This window comes from Corvus kubaryi, unplaced genomic scaffold (genome assembly GCF_017639235.1).
Source record: "Corvus kubaryi isolate FWS band 111438036 unplaced genomic scaffold, C.kubaryi_AGA036_p1.0 66, whole genome shotgun sequence".
Taxonomy (NCBI): Eukaryota; Metazoa; Chordata; class Aves; order Passeriformes; family Corvidae; genus Corvus; species Corvus kubaryi.
The window spans coordinates 6,885,657-6,913,126 of NW_024582054.1; the positions used below are offsets into that span (position 1 = coordinate 6,885,657).

A 27,470-nucleotide genomic window follows, 5' to 3' on the forward strand; every position below is an offset into this window, starting at 1 on the left:
GAGTCATACACAGATTTTGTTGATCTCTGTCACACAATACTTCCTATTTTGGGTCATAGCACAAGCCAACAGTTTGTTAGCAAGTCATACCAAATACAACTGGTTACAAGCTCTTTAAAGCTTGCTCACTGACACTGAAGTGAAAAAAGAAATCGCCCACTGGTTCAGCCTATCAAAGCTGTAATACAGATTTTCTACCAAGGGTTCGAATAACAAGAACATCTTTCCAAAGGGAATAGTATCAGTTGTTCCCATAATTACTTTGCACAGTTAATTTTTATTTCATTTTAGGGTTATTTAAAATATACTACATTTTATTGCAGGTCACTTCTTGAAACTTTTACATTGCTAATTCTCTTTTCAATTAATGAGCCAAGACCTCATTCTCACCTCTCATTATCAATCTGTTTACCTGTGAGGTTTACTGCAGCTTCAAGTACATAACTAATTTAAAATTTTATTAGGTTTTTTTACATAGACGGAAACAAATTCCATGTCAAACTTTGTTTACTCTGAAATCTAATATAAAGGAAGAAGAAAATATAAAACTTTTAAAATTCTACTGTTCCACTGATACTCTTATTAAATCCTCCAGAACATTTAAACATGGTACACAGGTACAAAGCATTTGCCACACATTGAAATAATTTAGATAAGCAGAGCATGAATTTATGTCATTGTTAAGTACTAAGTATATAGAAAAAGGGAGTTTAAAATGTGACTTTAAACTTTGTTTTTTTCAAAAGAATTTTCTAGCACTCATAGACACAAAGGCATCTTTCTAAATGAGACTTGCTAGATCAGTGTTTGCAGAGTAATGAAAAATAGCCTAGTTCTTCTGCCTTTCAAAATAGTTAATCAACTATTCAGAAGAGCAGGGAGAGCAGGAGAAGTTACAAGAATAATGTTGGGCTTGCTATGACAAGAACCTTTCTAGGCAGAAGAGAGTGCAACTGAAGTGTCACACAGCAGTAGGTTGCCTGCTCATAAATTCGAGCTGTCTAATAATCCTGTGCCTGAGTTCAGAGCCTCGAACTCTGTGAGCCATGGAGGCAACTACCTGCCCTCTGCTTGTGAGCCTCACTGCCAGTTTGCCTTCCTGGGTAAGAGCAGCTCCAAAGAGCACTAGAGCAGAGCACGAAGAATTCTGCTTCCACCTCGACTTAATCTGCAGGCTCCAGACACCAGAACACAGAATTGGGAAAATAAAAAAGGGGGATGAAAGAGAAGAGCAGTTCCACCTTCCTGTTTCTCACCACAACCATCATGAGCTCATCAGTACTGCTTGACAATCTAAGCAACTGCACGAAACCAGAACAAAATTATTCACAAAGAAGCAATATATTGCCTTGTAAAAAATATTGGCTTCAAGAGGAAAATGAGAGGTCTATCCATCCCCAACTCTAAAAAACAAAACCAGAGGCAATAATGACACTGGAAAAGAGGAAGAAAAAAATGCTTCCTCAGTCTTAAGCAGCTGGTAAAAGAAATAACATTGATACCATACATTTAAACTTCTTTAGGACCTTTGTTTCAATATGAATCATCACAGAGAAAGTGATAAAAATGAGCAAATAATAAACAGATTATTTTTCCAACTTACATTATAACGCATTACTGTGCAGACACATTTTTTTTTTTTAATGAAAATCTTGCTGAGATGCTTCCCTGGCCTGGTGTCATTTAATAAAGCTATCAGTAATTTGGAGAAAGAGCCACACAATTACTGAAAATGTGTGTAAAGCTGAAGTGATATTAAGTAATGAAGAACAGAGGTCATGAATGTAGAATGTGCATCCCTTGATATGCTGTGGGAACAGAGAGTGTGCATTCCAATAATCAAATATGAAGTTACATACATTAAAACCAAATAGCCATACTCAAGTACATCAATATGAAGCTGTGCAACACATTTTTCTCTTGTTTACTGGGGAAAAAAAGGAAGGAAAATTTTTAAAAAGTACTTCTCTTACAGGTTCCTTTACCCTTCTGCTGTGAAAAAAGCTCCTCCTGATCACATGGAAGTTTTCACACAAGGGACACAAACAGGATGGTACTTTTTCAAATAGATGCACAAAAGTGAAGAACTGCACACGGCAGCTGATAAAAGTCCTAATACTTAGAAATTCTAGTACTTTCAAAATCTCTATAACACAGTTTGCACTTAAATAGCCTCAGAAACTAATGCTTCTTTTAAAGGAATACAAGTGAATGTACCTAAAGGAAAGTTGAGCTAGGGCAGCAAGTTTGTTAGTTTGTTTAACAGCATGAAAAAAGGAAGAGAAACAATATAGACTACACAAACTGCTTTGGAAGAACATAGCACTCCTCAATGGACTGAAAGACATTTCACAACAGTTCAGAACTTGAAAAGCATGGGTTTTGGAATCACTGATGCTCAAGGTACTGAGACAACTTGGACCATAAAAACGTTTCTGGAATCTCCAATTCAAGCACAACCTGATGTAAGAAATTCAAACACTCAGAACCAAGCCAGAAAAACCTCACATTTGAAAAAAACCCAAGACAGCATCATAACGAATTGGGTCACCAAAGCTTACATCCTTAGAAAGCTTGATAGAGACCAGAGGAAGACTGTCATGGGTAACCCAAAATGTTATTTTATTTCGTATCTATCCATGCCGAAAATTGTTACTGCCTCTTTAAGACCCAACACATCCAGAACTGGAATCCCAGGGCAGAGGGGGCATTACACCAGTCCCTTTTTAAATTGGAGCTGGGAAGCAGGGAACTCTCTGCTGACAGCATTTGCTGAAAGTGGAGGCTCTGCTTTGGAGGGGCTACTTTGGTTGGGGTTTTCTCCTGGGCTTCCAATAGTAACCACTCCTAAAAACTGCAATTCGCAATCAAAAACTGTTTTGGAGTGAATTTTGCAAAGCCAGCCGGTCGCTGGGGCCCGGTCACCCCGTGTCAGTGCTGACACACCGGTTTCTCCCCCCACAGCACACCCGCAGTGGGAGAACGTCAGCACCAACATCGTCAGTCTGGCAGGCAGTGGTGCTGACCCCACAAGCGCCAGCACTTCTCATCTGCCACTAGAACCGCTCCATAAGCTCCTGCCCTCCCGAGGGTTTGCCACCATCTCTTCCCTTCCTCTCCCAGACCGTGTGATCGCCTGCAAAGATGCCATCTCAGGGGCAGGGTCTGATGCCATTTTCCCTTTCTCTCCCTACAGTGGTCGCCCGTGGTGGGTGCCATCTGAAAAGAATATTTCCGCCATTTCGGGGCTCACTTTATTCTGGGGGAGTTAGTGAGATTTAGCAATTTTGTATCTAGTGATTATTTACTGTTATTTTTTGCATTTTGCAGTTTCACTTGTTAGTAAACTGTTATTTTTTCACTTATATCTAGTCACATTTTGTTTCTCCTTATTGGTGGAAAGGGATTGGTTAAAATAAAGGAGAAGAATTCATTTAAGAGTGTTCGCCTTTAAGTTATCTTAAACCAAGACAAAGATTCAGTTAAGACAACTATAATATTCAATCAGAATTGGATACAAAGAACAGGAAAATATGTACAAGGTATATATTTGAGAAGGGTATACTCATTAGTCAATCATGTTCTACTAATAAGAAGCTTTAGAAAAAGTTTCTGAGAGAAACAATGTATTCTGCCATACGGAGAAAAATTGAAACAACTAAAACCGTAAACAGCTAAACTGAAGTACTAGAAGACCAGTTTGGGTACGAATTTAACTCTTAGAAGTTGGACTTTTCAGTACAAGTTAAAATAGTCTTTGAAAAAAGGTAAAAGTTTAAAGGTCTAACTTACATCTTGTCACTATAAATAGGTAGTGCTAAGGTGATTTGTATCTAGAAGATTCTACTAGTACGCAGCTCTACCTACCATTGAAGAGAGAAACATGCACTGAAAAGAAAGTTTTAACTTTCCCAGAACATCTCCTGCAATACCCTACATTCCACAACCAGTCCTACAATGGCTCATTCAATTTAGACATTAGCTCTCATTGAGAAGAATAGTATCTCAGAAGAACATGAGTCCATAGTTGAAGGGAAAGCTGAAGAATATACTACAGAAGTAACAAAGAAAACCACAAATTATTAGCAAAACGAAAAATTCAGGTAAGAAGCAAAGCAGAAAAGTTAGTGCACTTCAACAGAAAAGTACAACACTGAATACAGAGCATTATCAGTCCAGTGGCATATGCATTAAAAAGATCAAAGAAACTACGGATCAGCGATCCAATATTGGCAGAGATTTATTGTGCTTAGTGCTCAAAATCACATTTTGATAATCCTCAGGTCATCCAAATACCCTGCTATTAAATGGGAACATGTTAGGAGACAACTGCTAAGGATGTAACAAACACCTTAAGAATAAAGAAATGAATAATACATTGGTAATTGCGAGGCATGAAATACAAAGCACAGCACTAACAGACAAAGAACAGCAATTCGATACCCAAGTTTTTGCAAAATAACTGGATTTTAAGCAACATAGACTAAATCCATGTTGTATGTAAAGTTACAGGGTTGTAAAATATAAGAATTCCCAACACTTGTATAAAAATACTTATAAACAGTATGAGAAGCAGTCTAATTTTGACTTTTTGACATTAATAAGTCACACCACAATACTCTTTTGAAGTAATAATCTCACCTGCTGAAGTAGTTCAATAATAGTAAAACACAAACTACCCTGTTAAAAATTTATTTAGATTCACAGGTCAGGTTGGCAGCTACCACCCAGCATACCCATGAATTAAACTGTGGCAATTGTTTACAGAAATTACAACCAATTCTTAGGGAGAAACTGTAGAACAAGAGTAGGCCCTTGCTCAAAGCATGAAAGATATTTAATACAAATTAGGAGCATAAAATGTGAGGCTTCAGGAAATACAACAGCTGAGGGAGGAACCAAGAGATAAGACAGTATTAGAAAAAACCTGAGCAGATTAATGCAGAAATCCAAAGACTCTCAAGATCTATGAGGCAGTAGGAACCAGAAATATTTGAAAACTGTCAATTTATGTATTGCATTACCAGTGGAATACCAATCCTTCCCGGGAAAAGATTTAAAGTGCAAGGTGAAAGCAGCTGTTATGGATGTTAGTACTTTCCAGTTTGAATCAGCAACTGTTACCATACAATAATAGGAAACTGACTACGGACACCTTCATCACACTGCAGGTATCATGACAGATTCTGGAATATTTTCTTAAAAAGACTGAATTAGAAAGTTGAGCTGAGTGGGGGGCTTCATTTGATTCTGGCTTTCATGAAGAAAAAAAACAAAACAGCCAGAAAGTCCAATCAGACCCTTCTTCTCCTAGAAGAGAATGACGAAAGTTCTAGATTATGAGAAAAACTTGCTTCCTCCACAGTTATCAAACACATCACTGAAAAAGCCTCCCCTTTAAGACGGCATACAAGTTTACAAATTTCTGCAGCTGGCCTCTTTTACAAGATAAGGGTTATAGAGAACGCCTGTTTTCCACATTGTAACATGTATCTGCTTCAATACACCTTCCTTACTGCTAAGGAAAGCAGTGGCCTTGGACTGTATTATTTATCTTCTGCATCTGACCTGTTATGAGAAATAAACAAAGAGACAACAAAGAAGTATCACATTCCCAGAAAGAAGTGCAGACCTCCTCAAAATATACTTAAGACAGGCATTCTTAAAAACCTATCAATTAATTCATCACTCATATAGAAGATTATAGCCTTCTCCTAGGATGGGCAAACAAAATTCAGGAGAGACCTACAAGCAAAATTCAGAGCAGGACATTCTCATATCATAATTGAATAACAAGATAAGAGTATGCTAAGCCATTTAAGTGTGGAAGCAACTACTACAGCTAACCTTTGCTTTTCAGTGCTCACCACACCTGAGCCAGCTCCTTTAGAAAAAAAAAGTAATTCTTCTCCTAAATAACCCTACACTGTTAGTTGCACATAGTTGTTCAGGAGTCATCAAGTTCTGAAACAGAAGACTCAACAGATCTTTTGCAGCATCAAGTGAGTGCACTGGGAAGTAAAATATATCAGAAAAGCCCAGTCCTTTTTGGACAAATTTGATCACAAACATTCATGTGCCTATGGATCTGTTCTGGAAGCAGGTTCCTAAAATTAGTGACTGACCTGGAAAACCAACCCAAATTTTAACCTTTTTTCAACTTCATAAGGAGAGTAGAAAAAGAGAACATGCGCATGTGTATGTATGCATGCACACACAAATACACACAAAACCTCTCTCCTAATTACATTAGCACCAAAGTGATAAATGCAAGTCTAAGCTCCTTAGACACATTATCACAGTAAGTGGTTTCCCAGGTTGCAGAAGTACTGTGCAAGCTGAGCTGGGTTCCCAAAACGCAACTCAATGAACTCCCTGAACCAACCACAATGCTTTATCATCACTTCTTCTCTATAACAGGGCAATTCTCTCACACTTTCCTGAATAGGAAAGGATTTCACTGGACAGTTTAAAAGCCTAAGTTAATGTTCGCTCTTCATCCACTTACTGTAAGTTACACACAGCGTCAGTTTCTTCCGCCACACTTGTGGTTAAGACTAGCAAGGCTCATTCAGGAAACATGTGAATGATTTTCTGTTTTACTTATTTCTCTCTCTCACCAAAGTAGATACAGTATCTAACCCCCTACATTTTTCTGTATTATTTCTGGTGATTTTAGAGACAGCACCACTCTTTTCCCCAGACAACTCAATTTGCTTTCCTGTCCAATTCGGCATTAGCAATCCTTACCCCAAACCTGGAAAGTGAAAAACCTTGCAACATTCCTTAAAACTGTTGTAGTTGGTAGTAAGTAAATTTTAGCAATGAAGACTGGTGCATGAAGCACATCCTGTCATGCATACCTTTCCATCCTAGCCCATGGTCATTTGCAAATGTCTTTGAGAATTCTGAACACAGCTCAAGCAAGGAAGCACTGAATGGCCATAGGTAAAAAGATGATCCCTTTTCCAGTTCCAACTGGAATGCAGCAGCAAGCAGAGAATTATGGATCCATAAAGTCCCTTCTCCCTAAGCAACAAGGGCCATGGTATTGCAGGATGGATTCCACACTTGGCCTCAGCCACAGACGTTCGGCCTGAGCCGTAAGGTTTCATTCACATCAGAAGACCTACTTGGTGTATAAGAGGCTCAAGAAGGGCCCCGAGAACTTTCACTTGGACGTTTGTCGGGGGCGCGGGGAGAAGCATTCTTTATTTTGTGCCAACTCCTCAGGTCACGGAGGGTGGAGCAGTACCCTGCTCCCAGCGGCAGCTTCAGCGAGCTGTCGCTTGCCGTCGACTACAGTGTGCGTGTGCTGGTGATTTTGTACCGTGTGGGGCCTGAACTGGGGCGCGGGGTGGAGCTGGCGGAGCGGCCCCCGCGGCCCCACGCCCGTCCGCAGCGAGCGCGCAGGCCGCCGCCGGGGGCCGAGCCGCCGGGGCCCCGCGCCGGAGGGCGGGAAGCACTTACCTAGGAAACTTCTCCTTCAGCTTCCTCAGGCTCTGCCGGGTGGGCTGCACGTGCCCCAGGAACTGGGCTATCTCATCGTACTGGGCTTTGCTCAGCTTCATGCCTCGCACCGCCGGGGCTGCGCGGAGGCGGCGGGAGGGGCGCGGGCCGCGCTGGGCGGCGAGAGGCAGAGGCCAGTGATGGCGGGGCGGGGAATCGCGGTACCCCCGGGGCCCCCTTTGCTACCAGCCCAGCACCGAGGCAGCCACGAGCCGCCGCGGCTGCCGCTTCCCGCAGCTCCGCCCCGCGTCCCGTCCGGGGCGGTGCGAGGGGGGCGGTGCGAGGGGGGCGGTGCGAGCGGCCATCCCGCGCCGCCCGGCTTTGCGCAGCCGCTCCGGCGGGCGGGAGGACGCGGCTCCTGGCCGGCCGGGCCGCCGTGCCCCCCGGGCGTTTCTGGCCGAGCTGGGTGCTGGCAGCCTCACGTTTGAGGATGTGCTCTGTTTGGTGCCCCGCAAATGGCTTCTAAGAGCCGCCTGGCGCCTGCGAGGGCGGAAGGAGCTGGCCCCAGCCGCAGCGGGCAGAGGAGACCGAGGTGCTGGGTCTTGCCAGCGCTGGGGCGCGGGGTCCGAGCCCTGCTGCATAACGGCGTAAAAGTGTCATTTTCAAGGCTCTTTTCACAAGTCAACGCTGAAATTACTGTTTCTTGTTGTTTAAAGGGAAAGTAAAAGCTGTAGCAGCAGAACTGCAGATGCGGACAGGGCCTGCAGCCTTGCGCATGCACAGGGTAAAGGCTCCTTCTAAATTTTAGAAAACCATCCAAGTTCGTGCTTGGATTTTCTTCAGAGTTGGTTAAGACTCAAACTTAGGCAAGCAGTATTATTAAATATCGTTTAAATATCAGTAAGTATCAGCAAGCCTTAGTTTCTGTGCTGGGTGTTTTTAATAACTACTATAACTTCAAAGGGAAGTATGCTCTCCTATAAACAACATATAAAGACTAGTGGTTACGAAGAGAATTGGCCATGCAGGTGATCAAGAAATATAAGTACTCCTTTTGGTTTTGATTTATTTGCATTAATGAACTACATACAGGATTCTGGTGTCCTAATCTTGAGGTTTCAGGCACTTAAAACTATGAATTAAGAACTGAATTTCTTATTTTTATAGATTTTAGGTTCTGTTCCTTTGCTTCCTCTCTTGAAAGCTTTAGGATCACATTTTGAGGTTTTTTCAGCATCTTAGCTAGGAACTTAAAAAAGTTTATTGCAAGAGCACAAAATCTAGAACTTCAATGAAGAGCAAGTAGCGTGGGTATGCCAGCAGGGTCAGTCATTTAGTAATATTTATGAAACTGGTTTCTGATTGAGAACGCTTAAAGAGCCCTCTATCACTTGATCTTCCATGAATTTTAGTGAGTTTTGTTTGGAACCAGAAGCCTTCCTAGGAACAGCTGTTTCTGAAACTATGACATAAATGTGTTTGAAACTCATTACTTGCCCACCAGTAAAAGAAAATGCAGTGAACCTAATCCAAATTACAGATTCTATTCCTCACTCTGAGACCAAAAAATACTATGTGAAATTGAAAAAAGAGCATTCTGTTAACCAGGAGTATTATTTAATATAAAGATAGTTTATTTTCTTTAGCTCTGTCAAAGAGTGTAGTAGGAGATATGTATGTTTGGAAGGGAAGAGGGTGTTCCTTTCAATATGATATCCACTTTAAAGGCCAATAAATATATCATTTTCTTGAAATTTAAAAAAGGTAGTTTTCCTCTATCTTCCCAAAGATGATAACTATGGCTTTTTCTTTAGGAATTAGGAAAATAATTAAATACTGTTTCACTACCATTACTACTGCTTCTTTAGAAACAATCAATTGTGCTTCTTTAAAAAACAAACAAGCAAACAACGTTTTTCTGTCTTTGTTGTGGGATAATTTCCAGTGAAGGTGTTTTTAAAAATGTTGATGCTGCTATCTATAGCTTCTATCTCTGTTCATTTTGCTTGTTCACTAGTATATGTTCTTGATTTTTTCTTAATAAATCAAATGACGCTTCAGTCTACAATGCACAAAACAATGGGTTAGGACTGCAATATGAAGTTATCAGTCTATGGACCAAACTACAAACATCTGATGTATGTATTAGGTACACATTGGATATATTTTGTAGTCTCTCCTACTGGATCAAGGTTTTGTAGATTTCAAAATAATTTTTTAAAAAAGCAAATTACTTTCTAACATGAAGGTTCACTGAAACCAAGAGGAGCTAATACCATGCTGTCATGGGGAGGTAACAGCCTCAGATGTGAACTGATGCAGGGCACCATTTTGCGTGGCGCAGTGCAAAACATGGAGGAGAAATTCTATGTGCAAAGTGTAAGCCACTCTTTGCCTAAATTAGTTAATACAGAATTTTCGAATGAAACATTCAAAAATCCAGTGAGGGGGAAAAAAAAAGAGCGGCTCCTAGCAAGAAGAGTCTCTTAAATACTTTTTTCCATCTATCTAACTGCCTTTGCAGTTTTACTATATCAAGCAAGCATCAGACCATCTGTAATTAAAGTTGTGGACATCTATATTGTAAGGTGCTGTAGATGGTGGAAGTTTGCATAAATCCAATATGCAACTGGATGAAATATGTAAGAAAAATAAAAGGTGTGAAAACCTTAATTTTACATTTGGCTCAAGGAGATTGAGAGCTGCAAATGATTGGATGCTGGAGGAATGTTCTCAAGTAGTTACTATGTGCTCGCTTTGTTCTTAGATGTTTCCTTGGTATCTGCATGAGGCAGCTGCTCTTGACTTTTGCCTTGAGGTTGGTTTCCTATCTGTCTAGTATATAAACAAAGTTTCCTTCCGAGAGAAAGTAAAGAGAAAAAAAATGATGGGAAAAACAAACAGTTGGGGTTGACAAATGAGGAGGAAAAATGAAGAGGATGTGTAATCTTTGGGGGGAAATAAGGACAGGGAGACAGAGCAAAACACCTGGCAGAGGACTTCCAGTAATGACTGTCCTTCCTTGTAGGTTGTGTTGGGTACAGTTGGTGTAGGGCAGTAAGTAATGGACCTTTGTTCCATTGTTTTTTGTTTTGTTTTAGCTGGTAGTGTGTGATATTAGTATGTGTCTCCTATTTAAGAAGACAATTGCATAGTGTGATTTACAGGTAAGTTCGGGGTTAAAATACCATTCATTATTCTCCACAGAGCTTAAAAAGACCTATGTTTTGAGAACAGGTAACTAACGTATGATATTAATGAGGAGTCAATTCATGCACAAAGTGTAAATTTTGATTTGATTTTTATGCCCTTACATGCAGCTGTCTTTTTACTTTATCACCCCATTTCTTCATAGACAAAATCTCTGGTCCATGTTGCTTTCTGTAACAAAATTAATGAAAAGACTGCTAGCACTCATATATATTTTCCAATCTATTGATTGTAGATCCTAATGTTGGGAGCTATGCTAAAACTAGAGTCTCCTTTCCCACTGGTTGGGGTGCTAGTTACAGTTCTCTAATGCTTTTAATCCCTCTTCATTCAGTTGGGTACACATACTTCTAGAAGTGTCTTTCAGTTGTTTCTTCTATTTCATGTGAGTTTTTTTGTTGTGGAATTCAGTTCTTCTTTGAAATTTTTTCATTGGAAGAAAAACTTGATCATGCTTCCACTTAACTTGGTCTAATAAACACCTCCACAGGATACAGTTGTTACCTCATAAAAAAGGAGAACCGTCAATTTATGTTCTAATTTATCCATAGGTTTTAATGTGCTTTCTGAAACTGCTTGTATTGTGAAACAAACCATGATATCTTCAGTATGTATTAAACAAAAAAGGAACTGTTGATCTATGCGTGGCTGTTAAACATTAACTGTTTTGCCATTTCACAAGATGGTAAGTCACCCTAAGTTTTTTCCCCTAGAAGTGTACATGGGATTGCTTGATACCATAACAATGTGAGGAACATGGCAGCAATAGAATGATTATACATAGCAGAATACCAATTTTAAAAGGCATTGTTTTCCTTCTATGTCTACAGATTTATTCCTCATAATTACAGAAGTCGTTGAAGAAAATTAATCTATTTTTCTGTACTATTATTATACCAGATATATGTTTCTATAAAATACTTATTTGCTTGTTGAAGTACTTAAAAAAAAAAGGGAAAATAAAAGAGTGCATTGCTACAGTATATTGAGAACATTGCTTTATATTCATGGGGACTGATCTATGGTCAATAGCAAGTCTATCAATTTTAATGGACTTAGGCCACTTCTATGGTTCTTAGCTGCATGTTTATGTATTTTCTGTAACAAGATGTAAAAGATTGTTGAAAATTATGAGTTATTTAAAAATCAATTTCTGTAACTGAGATGGCAACATGCCCAAAATGTTCTTACCCTAACACTTGACTTTACTGTAGTTTCACATTATGAAATTTCTGGAGCTTGGATTTGCCTTTTTAAGCTCTCAGTAGTCAGATACAGAAACCTATATAAAAATACCTTTCTGTTTTCAAATTCAATTCTTTAAAGTTAATTTTCCCTCTTTGTTGATATTATTAAAACACTGCATTAACTAATGTATACCGCTTTTTTCCCAAGGGATTTCAGCTACATTCACTGTATGGAAAAGAAACTGTAGTCATGTGATGAATTAGATTCTTTTCTGAAAGGCTTCTGTCGTATTTGTTGCAGAATTTGCAATAAGTACCACTTGAATGAAGCAGGAACTGTAGAAAGAAAATTTAAGTGTAAAGAGAATTGGACTGCTCAATGAATATGGATTCTATCCTTGCCTCTATGGAATTTTATGTATGCTTAGAAGTCATTTGATGGAATTTTCTTTCCATGTGTTTGTTTTGTTTATTTTTTTTAACACAATATACATGTTATTCCGTGCCAGCCATCTAATTCAATTATGTTGGTGCCATAAGCTGTTGACTAAAGAGATCATCCCAATCTGCTCTGGCCAGTTTCAGAGTAATACCTGTGCACTTGTAGTACTGCTACTGCTGATTGTGTGCATACATGGTCAGACAGATTAGCTGATCCAGCTGAAAACATAACATGCAAAAAACCCACCTAATACTATTATTTTTCATCTAAATCAACTGTGAATTCAACTCACTGAACAGCCTTGAAAATGTAAATGCCAACACATGTCAGGAAATAGGAATGCAAGGCTACCTCTGTCTGTTCATGGTAGCAGATCCTTGAGGGATTAACCTCACAAATTAGACCTCTAAATTAGGTGCCAGTCATTAAGCAATATGATTATCCTGCATATGTTCTGCTAAGAGTTTACATTTGACAGCGTCATTGTACTAAATGCTAAGTACTATCAATGGAACTGAATTTAATGAAACTTGAACCTTGAACATACAGAGTACTGGGCACAGTACTCTGAAAAATCAGGTGCTGGGTGTATTCTACTGGAGAGCCCAAATCAGTGAACAGCTTTGGGCTAAATCTTTCAAATTTGATTTCTCTCCTACACGTATATACAAATAAAAAAATATATGCACGCATGCACAGAAGTATACAAAAGTACACATGACAGAGGAGAATATATTTTGAAAATACATATACTAGTATATATTTTCTTGCTTGTGCTTATTCAATAAGATGCTGTGGTAGTGCTTAGTATGTCTGACATGGACAGTTGGCAGTAAAGAATCAGTGAGGCCAAATTTTGAATTTAAGAGTTAAAAATAAGTGCAGAAGAGGTGCACTATTTTCTATGTAAGTGAGGCAAAGGAGGGAAAAATTAGAAATTTGGAACTGTTGTGTAATACAGATAAAGAATAGGACTGAAATGAGGTTGTACATCAAAATGCTTGGTATAATGTACAAGTTTCACAGATTTTGACATAATAACAGTGATGTTACAATGTATAAGTAAAATTAACACACTTATTAATACAACTAGTGAAATAACAAGTATACTTACTAATACATTGTGTTATGGTTTTTTTCTAATTAGCAAAATTTTTAAATTTTGCAGTATATTTCTGAAGCATTGTTATGAGACAGCAATGCTCTGCTGAATTACCTCAGTTATTTTTATGAACTTGTCAGAAACATAGTACCTCAGAGTAACTAGTAGCTTGTCAGTATCTCTTCTTACAGCCAGAAGAATTTCAAATAGAAGGGTAAGTACAAGGCTAAAACTAGCTCCAGTATTGTGCTTTGTTGCTTCCTATCAAAATCTCTGAAAGAGGAACAAATTCTGCCTAAGAATAAATTGTGAAAGAGGGAGCAGATTCCTGTAAACTCTATGACCTGTTGATTTATCCAGTGCCTAACAACTGGCAACATAAACTTAAATTGTAGAATTGTGTGCTGTTGTGTTAGTTTGGGTCTTTTTTCTGCCTCCGTCTTTTTACATCCACACAAAGAAAATAAAACAGGAAAGGTATAGCTTGCAGTGAGTGGCCAATGCTGTTCTGACTTCAGTAGCAGCCGTGTATGATTAGCCAACCTGAAAATTAGGACCTTATTATATGTAATCTGGAACTTTTAGGCATATAACAATTTTTAGGGAACTTTGGATTATTTTAGATCAGATAAGCTTTGAGGATGGACACAGAAGTAGATTAAGGGTGATTTTTTTCTTTCCCCCTAGTAGTGAAATCTCTATTGTCACCTTATACTTATGGAATGATATTAAATATCTGAAGTTTCTTTAACTGTTTTTCTTCTAAAATGCGCAGTGCTTTATTATGTATTATCCAAGAATTCATACCCCTCATTACATATCAAATATTTTCACTGTTATAGAATTGGAATATTCTTTGCATGCATTATCGCAGAATCAGAAAAAAGTAGAATGCAGCTAACTTTGAGATCACGTAGTCAACCTGATCAGGTATGTGATAATATCAAATATAACTATAACTGCACTGTATCATACCAAAATATTTCTAATTTGTTATTGTAGATTTCCCTAATGAGCTTTTTGTAGTCTCCACTGGTAATATGTTCCAGTATTTTATTCCACTTGAACTTGAAAAGCTTCTTTCTAATATTTAATTCCAAGCCTATGGATTGCAAAGGAAAGCATTTTTCTCTGTGTACTCTGAGGAAATAGGAAAATGATAAATCACTGGCTTTTTTACTTGTTTCAGGATTATTGTACTGCTGATCCACTTCTCCCATTTTCTTTGGAAGTGTATGCAAGCCCAGTTCTTTCAGTCCTTTCTTGTAAGTCATTTTTCTGAAAGGGTTGTCATTTTTTTGCTCTCTATACATTGCAACATCTTTCTTACAATCCAGTGCAAACACTGCTTCAGCTGAGGCATTTCATTTTGCTGAGTAGAATAAAAATTCTCATATTTTCTAAGCAAGATTCCTATGTGCTGTTTTTCAAATTAACTACTAAAAAAAAAAAAAAATCACACTGTTAGTTTTTATTCTGCCTTTGCTCACTCTTCAGTCTGTTATGCTAGCCTATGGAAGTAGCACCATAAAGGGAAAACAAACCATGTGTAGCACAGTGAATACACTGGTCTGTCTCTTGTGGTAGGGGATTCAGTATGCAAAATACAAGAAAATAAGATTCCAAAATACTAGTGGGTGAACACTGTAATATAGATATTAGATATTTTTTCATGAAACGTTATAATACCATTACAGTTTCTTGAGTGTTCCATTTCTTCTGTTACCCATTTATTCTTTCTAACACATGTAAAACATATTTGACGTTTATAATAATGGAATTATTAGGCATGTTACTGACATCAAGGTTTAAGGGACTGGGTGACACAGGGAATTTATGTTCCACTTTAATCCATTTATCTGCCTCCTCTGGGAACAGATTTTAAATCTAACTCAAGCCATACCGATTTGGGGGGAAAAACCTGCTTAATCCTACAGCCTGGAAAACATGTAAATGTATGAAATTGTTGTCTAGGTTCCCCCTCACCTCTTCTTTTTTAGGAAGGAAAATATTAATGATTTATATGATGACTTTCTCTTCGAAATTGCATGGCTATTTGTTCAGATCTGGTGTTTTTCAGTTCAAGAATTAAGAGAGAAGATGATACAGATGCATTATATAAGACATTAAATAATTGAAATATAAAAGTACATGATTCCATAGAGTAATAAGTAGTAGTCATTAATTCTTTGGCACATTAAAGCAATTTTTTTTTTCAATTATAAACATAAAAAGATTTTTCTAGATTACTGGTGCTTTTTTTTCTTTCTTTTGGTTGTTTTCCTTTTTTTTTCCTTTGTTTTTGTTTTGGTTTTGTTTTGTTTTTGATTGATTTGTTTTTGTTTTGATTTTGCCAGGGAGGAAAGCTTTTGAGTGTATTTCAAGTATGCAAATGTGTACAGTAGCACTAAAACCAGTTGCTTCAAGGGCATGTGAAGAGGCAATGTAGGTTGCCTAAACTTAGGCAATCCTGAATGAGGTCACCTGTTCCCCTGTAATAAAACTGGTGTGCTCTTTCTGATCTATAAACTTAATGAAGCTTACTTATACTTGGTTAGTAATGATTTGTATAGAACCAGTCTCTGAAGTACTCTAATGTGAGTCCAAAATCATTTAATGCTGATGTAAGCACAATCAGAATCAGGCACATTATATGACTCACACTGATGTAGTCAATTATCTTTATAATGTAAGGAATGGTAAGAGAAGAATTATTGCCAGTCCTTGATTTTTGACATTGGCATTCAGGCACATATCTGGAGAAATTCAACTTGGGAACCATGTATTGTACATGTTCAGTCAGAATAATTTGCTGCATACTGAGATGCCAATCTTAGGGTTTAAGATGAAAAATACACTCCTATTAGTCAAATATTTATGAGTAGAACCCAATGTGTTTAAACCTTGTTGACCTTTACATAGTTATGACATATATATCATCTCTTGGTTATCCTTACCGTTGCTTTGTTCTGGAAAAAGTAAAACAAGAGGTTAAGTAGTCCCTAAGGGTAAGTTAAAATGTAGACTACTGCCATGTTGCATGGCTGTCTTTCAAAACAAGTTGATGAGACTGCTCAAAGCAATAAAAGAGCTTACTAGATCATGCCATTTAAGAAAAAAAGGTATTTTTGAAAATGAGTTTACTATTTCCATATTTAGTGTTCTAGTATTGTAAACAATATATTTGATAGTATTTGTGTTATGTATGTAAAGCCTAACTCCTGCTTTTCTCTTTAAGCAGTTGCATTCAAAATGAGTTTAAAATCTAATCTAATTTGGTAACACATTTAAATGTTCTTTCTGATTCAAGGCTGGAAGGAAAGTCACCATGACCATTTAGTCTGATTTCTTGCTTAATATATATTTTAGGTATTTCATTCATTAATTGCTGCTTATAATTCAGCATCTGAATTAGCAGGCATCATTTTAGACAAAATGGTACCCAAAAATATACTTAGATCATAATTAAAAATTATCCAGAAATACAGACTCTTACTAAATTCTTTGTGGTTAATTACTTTTACTGTCAATTTTAAGTAGCCTGATTTGAACTTGTATAGCTATATTTTTATCACTTAGTTTTGCTGTATCTTGTTTTCGTGATTTTAGTAGGTTATATGGTAAATATATCAATATAAAGCCAGTGTTGCTGCTCAGATCACCTCTTATACTGTTCTTTGAGATGCTAAACAGATGAAGATCATTAAAGTTCTAAACACTAGGTGTGTTGCTGATGTTCTTCAAAGGCCTTCTTTAAGCATTTTCTTTTGTAACCAGGCTAAATCTATGTACGGTCTTGAAAGCAGCTTTGCTGAGAAGAATGTTAGGGTCCTGGTGGATGGCAAGCTGACTGTGAGCTGGCAATGCACCCTCATGGCAAAAATGGCTAATAGTATCTTGGGCTGCATTTGGAGGAGCATTGTCAGCAGGTTGGTGACTTCTCTCAACTCAGCAGCACTGGCGAGGCTGCATCTGGAGTACTGTTTCTAGTAGTAGGCAGTACTGTAGTAGGGGAATCTCAGCTGACCTTAACATTTTCTCTGCACTGGAAACTTCTACAGAAATACAGTGGTGAAATAGAAATCTTTGCTGTATCTTCTGGACTCTTTGCACCAGTTGGAAGGATGAATTTCTTTCTCCCTTGAAACTAGGTTTTGTGTAAACACCAATTTACTTAAAGCAGGGATTTGCACACTGCCTGCAGAAAGTAAATAAATAATAGTGGAAGAGAAGAAAGTCTTCAGTATTTGATATATAGCCTCATAAAGTCTTTTTCAGCCTTTAAATAACTGAAGTTTTGATCTGAGTCGTGAGTAGTGCTCTATATAGTCATCATATAGTTGCAACTGATGACTCCCAAAACTAGTCTTTTCATCCTTTTTTCCCAGTTATTAGAGGTGTCAGAGAAAGACTTATATACTGTCAGTGGAGAGAATGCTTGCCTTTCTAGTAAAAATATTGCATACTATCTATACATGACACCCCTTATCTTTGAACTGATTTTTCTTCTGGTGATGACTTTTGGTGTACCACCTAGGCCTAATTTCTAAAGATGGAAACGAATTAAATTTTTATGCATCTTTGATTTACCACATCTAAGTGAAATTCAGAATTTGCATTACTAGGAATTTTTAAACTAATTAAGTAATTTTTAGGGAAAAAATTTAGAATTTTAGGAAAACTGTGTAATTAGGTGAATTGAACTTTCTTATCTATACAGAGTGATACAAATGGATGTGAGCTGCTCTTTCTGTGCGTTGAACTGGTCAAGGTGAGTCTAGCTTGGGTCCAGAAAGCAGATTGCTGTGCCAGTGTTGTGGTAGACTTATCAGTGTTCTATTTTACTTTGCAGGGTTTCTCCAGCAAGCTTTGTTATGTGGCTTCCCTTGACTACCTTAGATGTGAATGTGTGATTTCTGTACCCATCTGCATTGCCATAAATGTGAGTTACTGAATGGGAATGGAGTTTATATAGCTTTGGTAAAAAGTAATTGAAGAACAGCATCTCAAAGATTTTGCATGAAATTTGATTTTGTAAACTGAAACTGAAAATGTAAATAGATTAAGAATTTGCTTATGCAGTCATCAGAAGAGGAAAGTTTCCAGTGAAGATAATAGTAAGTATTCGTGGCAAAAATTAAAATTTCTGGAATGGTTATTTGTAATATTCATGGTTCAATGTTAAATGCTAGGGCTTCAGCATTTTTGTTAGCTATTTCAGAGTGCTCCTTTGAGGAACTGGAGAACTGTTCCCTATTTTCTAGCTACAATGCAGGCTGACAATTAATTGGAATATTTATTCTATTACTTTACAGGTGTGCATAATGTGTCTTTTACATGGCACGAGGCTTTTCTAAGTATACCCTTAAAGAGCTAACCCTTCCCTGAATTGTGACATTAACCTCCATGTCAAAATTTAGGTTAAGTTTTTATGGGGAAAATAAAATACACAAAAATAAGTTCTTTTTCTTCCACAGTTTCAATATACAGTAGGGAAACTTTACAGGCTAGTCTTAACGAAGCTTTTCTTTCAAAAATAAATAAAAAAAAATAGGATGGGAAGGATACTAGCACACTGGAGAAAATAAACCACATTTTTAAACCAATAATATGCAAATCCAAATTTTTACACATTTTTGGTCAGCTGTTTACTCCCATTCTAGTCATTATTCTTGACAGTGAAACACCAGTAACACTTTCTTGGTTAAGGAAGTTTTAAATATTAGTCATAATCTTTCTGTTTATTTAAGTGAAAGAAAGAACAATGAAAAGGGAACTGCTTCAAATCAATCCCCCTACTATTTTAAACTATTTATAGTATCACTAATCAAACCATAATTCATTAAAACCTTGGGAGAATATAATACTATTCCTTACATGCACTTCTTTGCAAGTGTGAGTGTTCTTAGGCAGTATCCTCATGGTTAGCGCTAGCTTTTAACTGTCACCGTTACCATATGTAGTAATCTTTACTGATAAACTTAGCCCCTAATCAATAATTTCACAGACTAGGAAAGTAAAACATAATATAGTCCTTCAAATGAGAGTTATGTTAGTTGACGAGTTTGTAAAAACAATATGACACTTGTCTTCTAAATAATACTGCAGAAGTCTCTTGTAAATCCTTTGGCAATTTTTTCTAATCCTTTACAAGTTGTAAAATCATAGCTGAAAGGCAGGCAGAAATGGAATGCACAAGTAAGACATCTGTTATTGTTATATCAATGATGATGTATAACCAGCTCTGCAGTAATAACATTTTAACAAGGACTAGAGTCTTATCCAAAATGAGATCTCATCCACTTCCACGTCTTCATTTGCTGCATTCATAAGAATAAAGTTTATAATTGGGAAATGTTACCAGTTAGTGCTTGTTGGACATCACAGGTATGCTGCAGTCTGGTTTGGATTAATGGCTTTGCAGCCAAGTCATATTTTAAAAGATAACAGTACTGTAAACCAGCTTCAAAGTAATGTATTTGCATGCCGCTTATAAAAGTATTCACCATTACTAAGTACAGTAACACTGTATTTTACAAATTCAGCACAGTGAAATGTATATAGTATTAAGGTATTTTCTAGTCCATTAAGGACAAGCAGCATATTATACTTCATTTAATAGAGGATTTACAAATCAGTAGTGTGGAGGGCTATTTCCAGGACAATGCAGCTTTCTTTTAGAGACTGTGTTACTGTGTTGACTCAAAACCAAATTCTTATTAATTACATTTTAGTGTCATATAAAATTCAAAGAGTTACACTTTCAACTTGCTTGAAATTGGTACAAAGCTACAAAACTGTTAAATAGTGAGACAGCTTGGGAATGGCAATGAACTTTTCCAGCTCTAGTGGAAAATAGGGAGAAAATATATTATTTTTTACTGTTGTCACACTTTTTGGCCATGCATCAGCAGAAACAAAAATATTCCATGGAAGAAATATCTGTGTACTTCTTTTTTCCTTAAAGCCTTTTGGTTTAATCAAAGCTAAAATGGGTAATTGTGTATTTTAGTATATTTCAGTAATGATTCATCCAGTAACAGCTAGTTAGCTCTTCATTTTTGTGACTTCATTGTGGAATTAATATGAACTGAAAAAATGAGACTCATGCCATTGTTCTGTATGATTAAGTGTGGGGGTTTTGACTTTATTCTATCAGCCTGTTGGACTTGGTCCAAGAATGTCTATGGGATTTGGTCCAAAAATCCAATGATCCCAAAGCTTCCTGGCAGGACTTTTAAACTCAATACTTCAGCTTTCAAGTTCTCAGACTTTCTGTATACATTTTGTTACTGATACAGCAGAATAATATTCCTTACTTTGTTATTATTTATTACTTTAAAAATATCTTTGTAACTATAAATCTTTTAGGCCTTTTACCATGTTAGATTCTTACTGAAATTAGAAAAATTGATTTATTTTCTCTTGAAGAGTCTGCTCTGGTTTTCTTTGCAGGAAAAGTGAAAGTGTATTGTTCTTTACTTTAGTTGCAGGCAATTCAGAAGAGTATTGTGTGTGGTTTTTTATCTTTTACTATGGATCATGCATTAGTACCTACCAATACTGTGGCAGTATTTACCACAATATGCTTTTTTTTTTGCTTCAAAGTTATTCTAGATCAGAGGGTTACATACTTTTTATCTTCTTAAGCCAAGAAGATGTACCTGTTTTTGTTATATTTTTGAAAAGCATTGTAATACCACTATGCTATACTTTAAAGAACAGAATATGCCTGCCTTTGTCTTTTAGAGTTGCAAATACTCCTTCACTTATGGAAGAGCTTTTAAACAGATCCTACTGGAAGAACACTCAGGGGTCTAGTATATATTTAGATATATTAGATACATTCAGATTCCTGAAATATTATTAGAGAGAGAAACCCTACTAGGACTTTTGTAACCATGGGAAATTAACTTCCCAGATACAGAATGGAGAACAAATGTTACTGTTAATGTCAGAATCCAGTTACATATTTATGATGGGTAACCTTTTTTTCATTGTCCTTTCACTAACTTTATAGACTACAGTGTTGATCTTAATGTGGAGAGTAATGAAGACATTTATAAATTAAGATTAAAAAATGTGTAGTGAGACCACAGATGTTATTGAAAAAGAAAATATTGGATGCTGAAATAGTGTTCTTCAAGGAATGTTTCAGGGAACTATCGGATTTAATATTTCCTTTAATGACACTGGCAAAACAAAACATGCTAAAAACAAAGTAGTAGGTATTAGAGCAGACAAGAGATAAGATTTCATGCAAAAATACCTTATTGCTGGGTAACCTTGAAGCATGTAGTAATAAAAAATGGGATGAAAGGCCGTAATAACAACAATTTTCCGCTATAAATTACACTTTTTTGACTGTAAGCATGTAAAGAGCTGGAGGTTCTTGTGGATCTGATGTATTTATAATAAAGTTGGGTAAGTGTTAATTCCATTGTACAAGAGTTTCATATGTCTGAGCATCATCTGGAATACTGTGGTGCGTTTCTGGTTATCTGCTTTTAATAAAGATGAGTTCAACTGAGATGGGTGCAGCTAAATGGAATAAGGTAAACCTCAAGGAACTGCAGAGCTTAGCTTTCTTAGTCTAGTAAAACAGAGACTTGGAGGTGGTACAATAGTTTCCCATGAGAACATGAATGGACAGTAAACCGTGAGGCAGGAAAAAGACATTCTTTAAAGTAATTGGCAGTTATCAAAAGAGCAATTTATTGTAAACTGGGCTATTATTAAACATGAACTGAAAAATTATGTTTCTGCTTATGAGATATTGCAGCTGCCTTATGAATAGATGCAACAAAGAACCAGATAGTTTCCCCTACAAAGTTTAATAAATTTATGTAAGGATTTTGAAATGTGGTTGCCTAACTTACTGTGAGACTAGACTCTTTCATCCCTGTGCTAGCAAGGCACACCTTGGTGTCTTAGTTGTTACATGTATGTTTTTTTTGTTTCACTCTTCTTGTCTCTTTTTCAGTAGATGAACACCACTCAACACTCTTTCATAAATATCACAAACAATTATGTACAATCTAAATATTTTCCCAGGTAAAGCACAGAGGGCTTTGAACTTATTTTTCTACTGCCTGACTCTTCACCTACCCTCAGTGAAAGCTAATCCCTGTTGTTTGATGAACTAACTGGTCTCTTTCTCATCTTATTGTTATTGTTTAGGTCCACAGATGGATCAAAAATTACTTCTTTCATAGTATTTGGTTTGTTTCATGCAACAAACTAGTGATGAAAAATGTAGACAATACAGTTGACCCAATATCGTGTCTTCTCATGCTTGTCCTGATCCTGATTTCTCTGTTGCGCGTGAATCCTGACATCATCTTTAGGGAGTCATTATTTCTTTATTCATGTTCGGTGAATATATCTATTACAAAAACAAACTTCCTTTGTTTTCATGAAAACAAGTTAATTAAACATTGTTAATTATTCAGAGCTATAAGCATATCATTTAACAGCTTACTCATTATGCTTAAAAATTTCTTTAAAATATTGAAAATTGCTCTTTACGTTTCAGAATTCTGAAAGTAGAATGAACCTGAAGTTTTATTATGCCATGATTTACCTTATAGTTGTCTCATGTTTTTACTTTGGTTTTCAACAGACTTGACTAAAGAAATACAGGAAGAGGTCTGTCTGTATTATCTTTTATTACAGTAATTGAAATATTTGAAAAAGTTAGGCTTACAGGCACAGCAGCCTCTCTTCCATGTGTGAAATAGAAATAGCAGCAAAATAAAAGTTGAGAACAGTTGCTCAGAGATAGCAGACATGCATCAATTCAGACATCTTTAAAAGAAAAGCAGTTGGTACTTGTGGAAGAGACAGGATAATATGAGGCTGGGGGAGAACAGGAGAGAAAGACAAATATACTTATCTGTAGGGAAAAAAGGTGTTTGTTGCATGTGAAACAATGGTTAGTCTGAGAGAGGGGGGAAGGGAGCTTAAAATGTGCTATAAAACCATTCTCCTGCATCCATGTTATTTGGCATCCAGTAGAGTTACAGGTTTTGCTTACCAAAATTTGAAAGGTGTTTCTAGTTTTCACCTGAGCATAGGGGCATCAGAGCCATCAGAGAGGAAGGAATGAGAGATCAGAAGCACAGTGGCTATTGAGAGGTGTTCACATATGGGTACTTAAACCTCTATAGAGTGTGTCTGTTCGCTCTGAGTAGATTTACGCTGATCATAGGTCTTGCAATGGCAAGTTACTGGGATAAACTGTTTATATTCCTGAAAGCACATTTGTAGAATTGAAAGATAATGGTGGTTCTATGGAGAGATTATTTGTTACAGTAATAATAGAGATTTTACTTTTCGTGCTCAAATATGGTCTTCATTCATTCAGTGTCTTTGGACTGTACCTAGGATGTTTCTGATCATAAGTTTTGTGAGGCTAGAGACTGTTAGAATACCATGGTGATTCTTGGAAAATATCTCCAAAATGACGTCTTCTTCTGGAATTGCTTATAATTGCTTTGTGATTTTCTCTTGAAGTGCCATATATAATTTTATTTGACAGTTGTAATTCTCTCTGTGGTGCTCAGGTATCTCTTTCAAATAAACACGATCTTTTTGTAGAGGTGTACTTTTTGAATAAAAGCCTTCTTTGGATAGTTAATGGTTCTGTGGCTGGTATCACAAGATTTTTTTCAGTGTGGATGGGATGGCATCTAAGGGTGCCCAATGTGAGAGTGTGTGTGTATCAGATGGTTGCAGATTTATGGAGATAAGTTTGTAAGTCTGTGGGGTTTTGTGTGTATTGGCTTGTAGATTACCATCTTTGATCTTGACTTTAGTAGCTAGAAAGAATCTTAGTATAGGAGTATTCAGAGGCAGTTTGAAAAGAGTTATGATCATTGAATACATGATTTCAATTAATGAGCAAGTCCAGTTTTCTAGTCATGGTGATAAGAATGTTATTCGTATGTCTAATGACATATGGGCTTGGTGCTATATGTCTAATGGTGAGTAGCTGTTCTTTTATTTAGCTTTGAAAGCTGCTGCTTCTGATTAAGACATGAGGAAGGTTTGTGCATCCTAAAAGTTTATCTAGGATATTCGACAATGCTGGCTACCCTACTCCTGTAGGGTCTGTCCTTAGACAGTCTTGATTACAGCAAAGTGCTGTGGGAGAAATAAAACCTTTTTGCCTTTCAAGCCCCCTTTTTCCTAGTTTATCTGCACTCAAGTTGACCTTTGCTAGCCCTGTTTCTAATTCTCCTCATATACTCATTTTTAGTAGAGGATATGTGTTGTAAGTAACCAGGGTCAAATTTCTGGGCCCTTGTATGTTAACCCAATGATTTCTAGCCCCTTTTAATCCTTTCCTACACCAGCAGCTGTAGTCATAAGGGTCAAGGGGCTGCTAGGGATTGAGGTCATTAGCTTTTGGTTTCTAGTTTTTTCATTTTGTTGGTGTTTTTCACTGATCAGTCTTAATGGATATTATCCATTCAGCTGTATGGTATTAGAACAGCATTTGACCTTGCCAACAACATGAATGTTTAATTTTTAAGTTTCTTTTACTTTGACAATAAACTGGATGTTGCTTTTTAGGTATGGGAAGAAACTGTCCCACTTTTCATTATGCTGTGAACTGTCTGTATATCAGGTTGAATACCTCAATAGTAATGTGTATAAAATCAGATTCCACTGAAGGAATAAAAAATCTCCAGTGAGGTCAATGAAACCTTTTAGGGATTTCATTGTTATTAATGATAATTTATTGGGGGAGGACTGTTTGCAACAAGTAAACTGTTAGGTTTTATATTACTGGTTAAACCAGCACCTTTATCATTGCTTCAGCATATATTTATCTTTCTTTGACAGAACCATCAGAGCACACAGCCTGAGTCTTTGGGTCTATTACTATTTTGTAAATGTAGCAAAATGGTGAATGCACACTATAAGACAACAATAAAACAAGTAACGATTTCATGGCCATCAGTTTGTCTTTAGCTGCCCCACTATAAATGCAAAGCTAAACTGTTAGATTCTTAGATTTCCCTCACTTATACATAAGGTAAGGTAAAGAAAATAGACATTAGCACATTACCTGAAAATTGACAAATTTGTGTTTTATGATCTTTAGCAGAAACAACATACCACACAGCAGATTCCTACCTGACTGTGTCAAGCTTTTAGCACTCTTTCTTGTGCTGTAGTTAAAATGGTTTGGTTTATACTTTAATGTTCTCAGCTGCTACTGGTGAGAAGCAATTCCTTCACAGTGAGGAGGAAAGAATTTATTGTATTTGGTGTTTTTAGCGATACAGATGCATGCTCACTAGGTATTGTACTGAGGTCAGCTAACTCATTTCATTAAAAAGTCCTTTAGGTAGTAGTTATATTTGGTTACCACCGAGTTGATGTGGATCTGAACCAGAAACACAGAAGTGAAAGGCTTTCTATCCTACTAACAATTTCCTGAGCCTTCCATTCGCCTATATTAAGAGGGGTTTTTATAGAGTGGAAAAATGCCTCATCATAAAGCTGTAAGGTTAAAACTGCAGCCCCTCTCTCTTCCTCAACACTCCTTAAACTGTGGATCTTGTTTGCTATGGGAAGTGAACTGCAGGAGGAAGCCAGATGGCAGCTGTATTGCGCTGCTGCTTTGTTGTGCAGGATGGGTGCCCCTCCTCCCTTCTCCAAAGCAAATGTTGATTCACAAATGAGGGGTTTATATATCTCAATGAGGGACTCATATGATTTCTTTAAATGTCTGCTCTTTTAATAGTTTGCAAAAGGAATTGATCCTGTGCTCATAATAAGAAACAGTTTGAGACGTGTATGTGGCAAAGTTGTATAATATTAAGGTGGACTTTCTAAAATGGTACATATAGCCATTGTTAATTTATTGCTCTCAGTTAAACTGCCTGAAGTGCTGTGCCAGCACAGCCTGCTTCTTGTGAAACATGTTCCAAACAGAGAAATTGGTTTATATTTTATTTTAAGGTAAAATATAATTATTTTGTCAGCAATGGACTAAAATTCCAGACAGTGTTAAAATATTTCTAACTGAACAAATTTCTAGCCAGAGAATGTTTACTAAGTTATGAGAGGAAGATACATTGGGTGGATGGACCTGATTTACTCCACAGAATCTGTACTGAATCTTTGAGTGTTTCATGGCACTTAAAAACATTTATTAAAATTCTGCAATACTTAGAGGTTAATCGTCAAGGCTGATTTTCTTTTTAATTTTTATTTGAACTTTGTTGTAAAAACAAGCTGTGTGTAAGTTTATATACTTTTTAATTGTTGGCGGGCATGTTTGATTACCATAGTATTTATGATGCAGAATACTTAAGAGTTTTAAATTTCTGAGAGTGCCAAGTTGGATCTTCAGTTAGGACCACATACATACATAGTATAAGGTTTATGATGATAAACCAGAACTTTGTTTCTTTCACTGGTTACTAGGGTTGTCTTCTTGTAAATCCAAGAACAATGAACAGTCGTAACTGCCAAGCTCACCATAAGCACTTTTTTCTAAGTATCCAGTGCTGAATTCTCTCTGGCATAGTTGTCAACTCCATGTTCCAGGCCCTGTCTTTTGCCATAAACTGCACTCCAAACACCATGGAAATAGCATAAAAACATAAGAATTAGGAAATTGTGTTATTAACAGGCTGCATTTTTAACCACCATGGGGGATTTATTTAGACTGCCTAGTGTGCAGAATGTGTTTTTTAATGTAAATAGCTACTGAGAAAAAATTCAGATCCTCCAATGAATATCAGAAATGAACCTTAACAAAATATTTTTAAGAATATATACCAAAAAAGTAATGTGGCTTTCCCCGCTCTTCTTCTTTTTCTTGCTGTCTTATTTGCTTTCTGATGTCAGTTTTTATGTTTTATAATGCAGATATGAGATGAGAGAAAATGGGGGAATAACTCTATAGTAGAGATGGAAAGAGTTAAATGAATCAGGTCAGAATGCTAAAACTGATATTCCTCCATCTCAACATACCACATTAAAAAGTAGTTTGGGGTGCCTGGTATCATCATGACTAGTAATATACATAATATCAGCAGTATTCAGGATCATTCAGAAT

At 36.8% G+C, this 27,470-nt stretch overlaps 1 protein-coding gene and 1 long non-coding RNA gene across 8 annotated transcripts in view; one reads left to right on the forward strand and one right to left on the reverse strand.

Annotated features, from left to right (window-relative positions):
- The window catches only part of CDIN1 (CDAN1 interacting nuclease 1), a 135,197-nt gene extending 127,435 nt beyond the window's left edge, over window positions 1–7,762 (reverse strand). For 4 of the 7 annotated variants that reach the window (XM_042047508.1, XM_042047511.1, XM_042047505.1 and 1 more), the window contains exon 1: window positions 7,471–7,761. In XM_042047508.1, the coding sequence (XP_041903442.1) occupies window positions 7,471–7,571 (101 nt within the window). In that variant the 5' untranslated portion in view covers window positions 7,572–7,761. Of the gene's footprint in view, window positions 1–7,470 lie in introns of all 7 variants that reach the window. The other 3 variants (XM_042047506.1, XM_042047504.1, XM_042047510.1) reach the window with 2 other exon arrangements.
- The window catches only part of LOC121673788, an 87,722-nt gene extending 68,485 nt beyond the window's left edge, over window positions 1–19,237 (forward strand). Inside the window, exon 3 of the long non-coding RNA XR_006019303.1 lies at window positions 18,243–19,237. This is a non-coding gene — a long non-coding RNA (uncharacterized LOC121673788). The remainder of the gene's footprint in view (window positions 1–18,242) is intronic.
- Window positions 19,238–27,470: the final 8,233 nt, after the last annotated feature.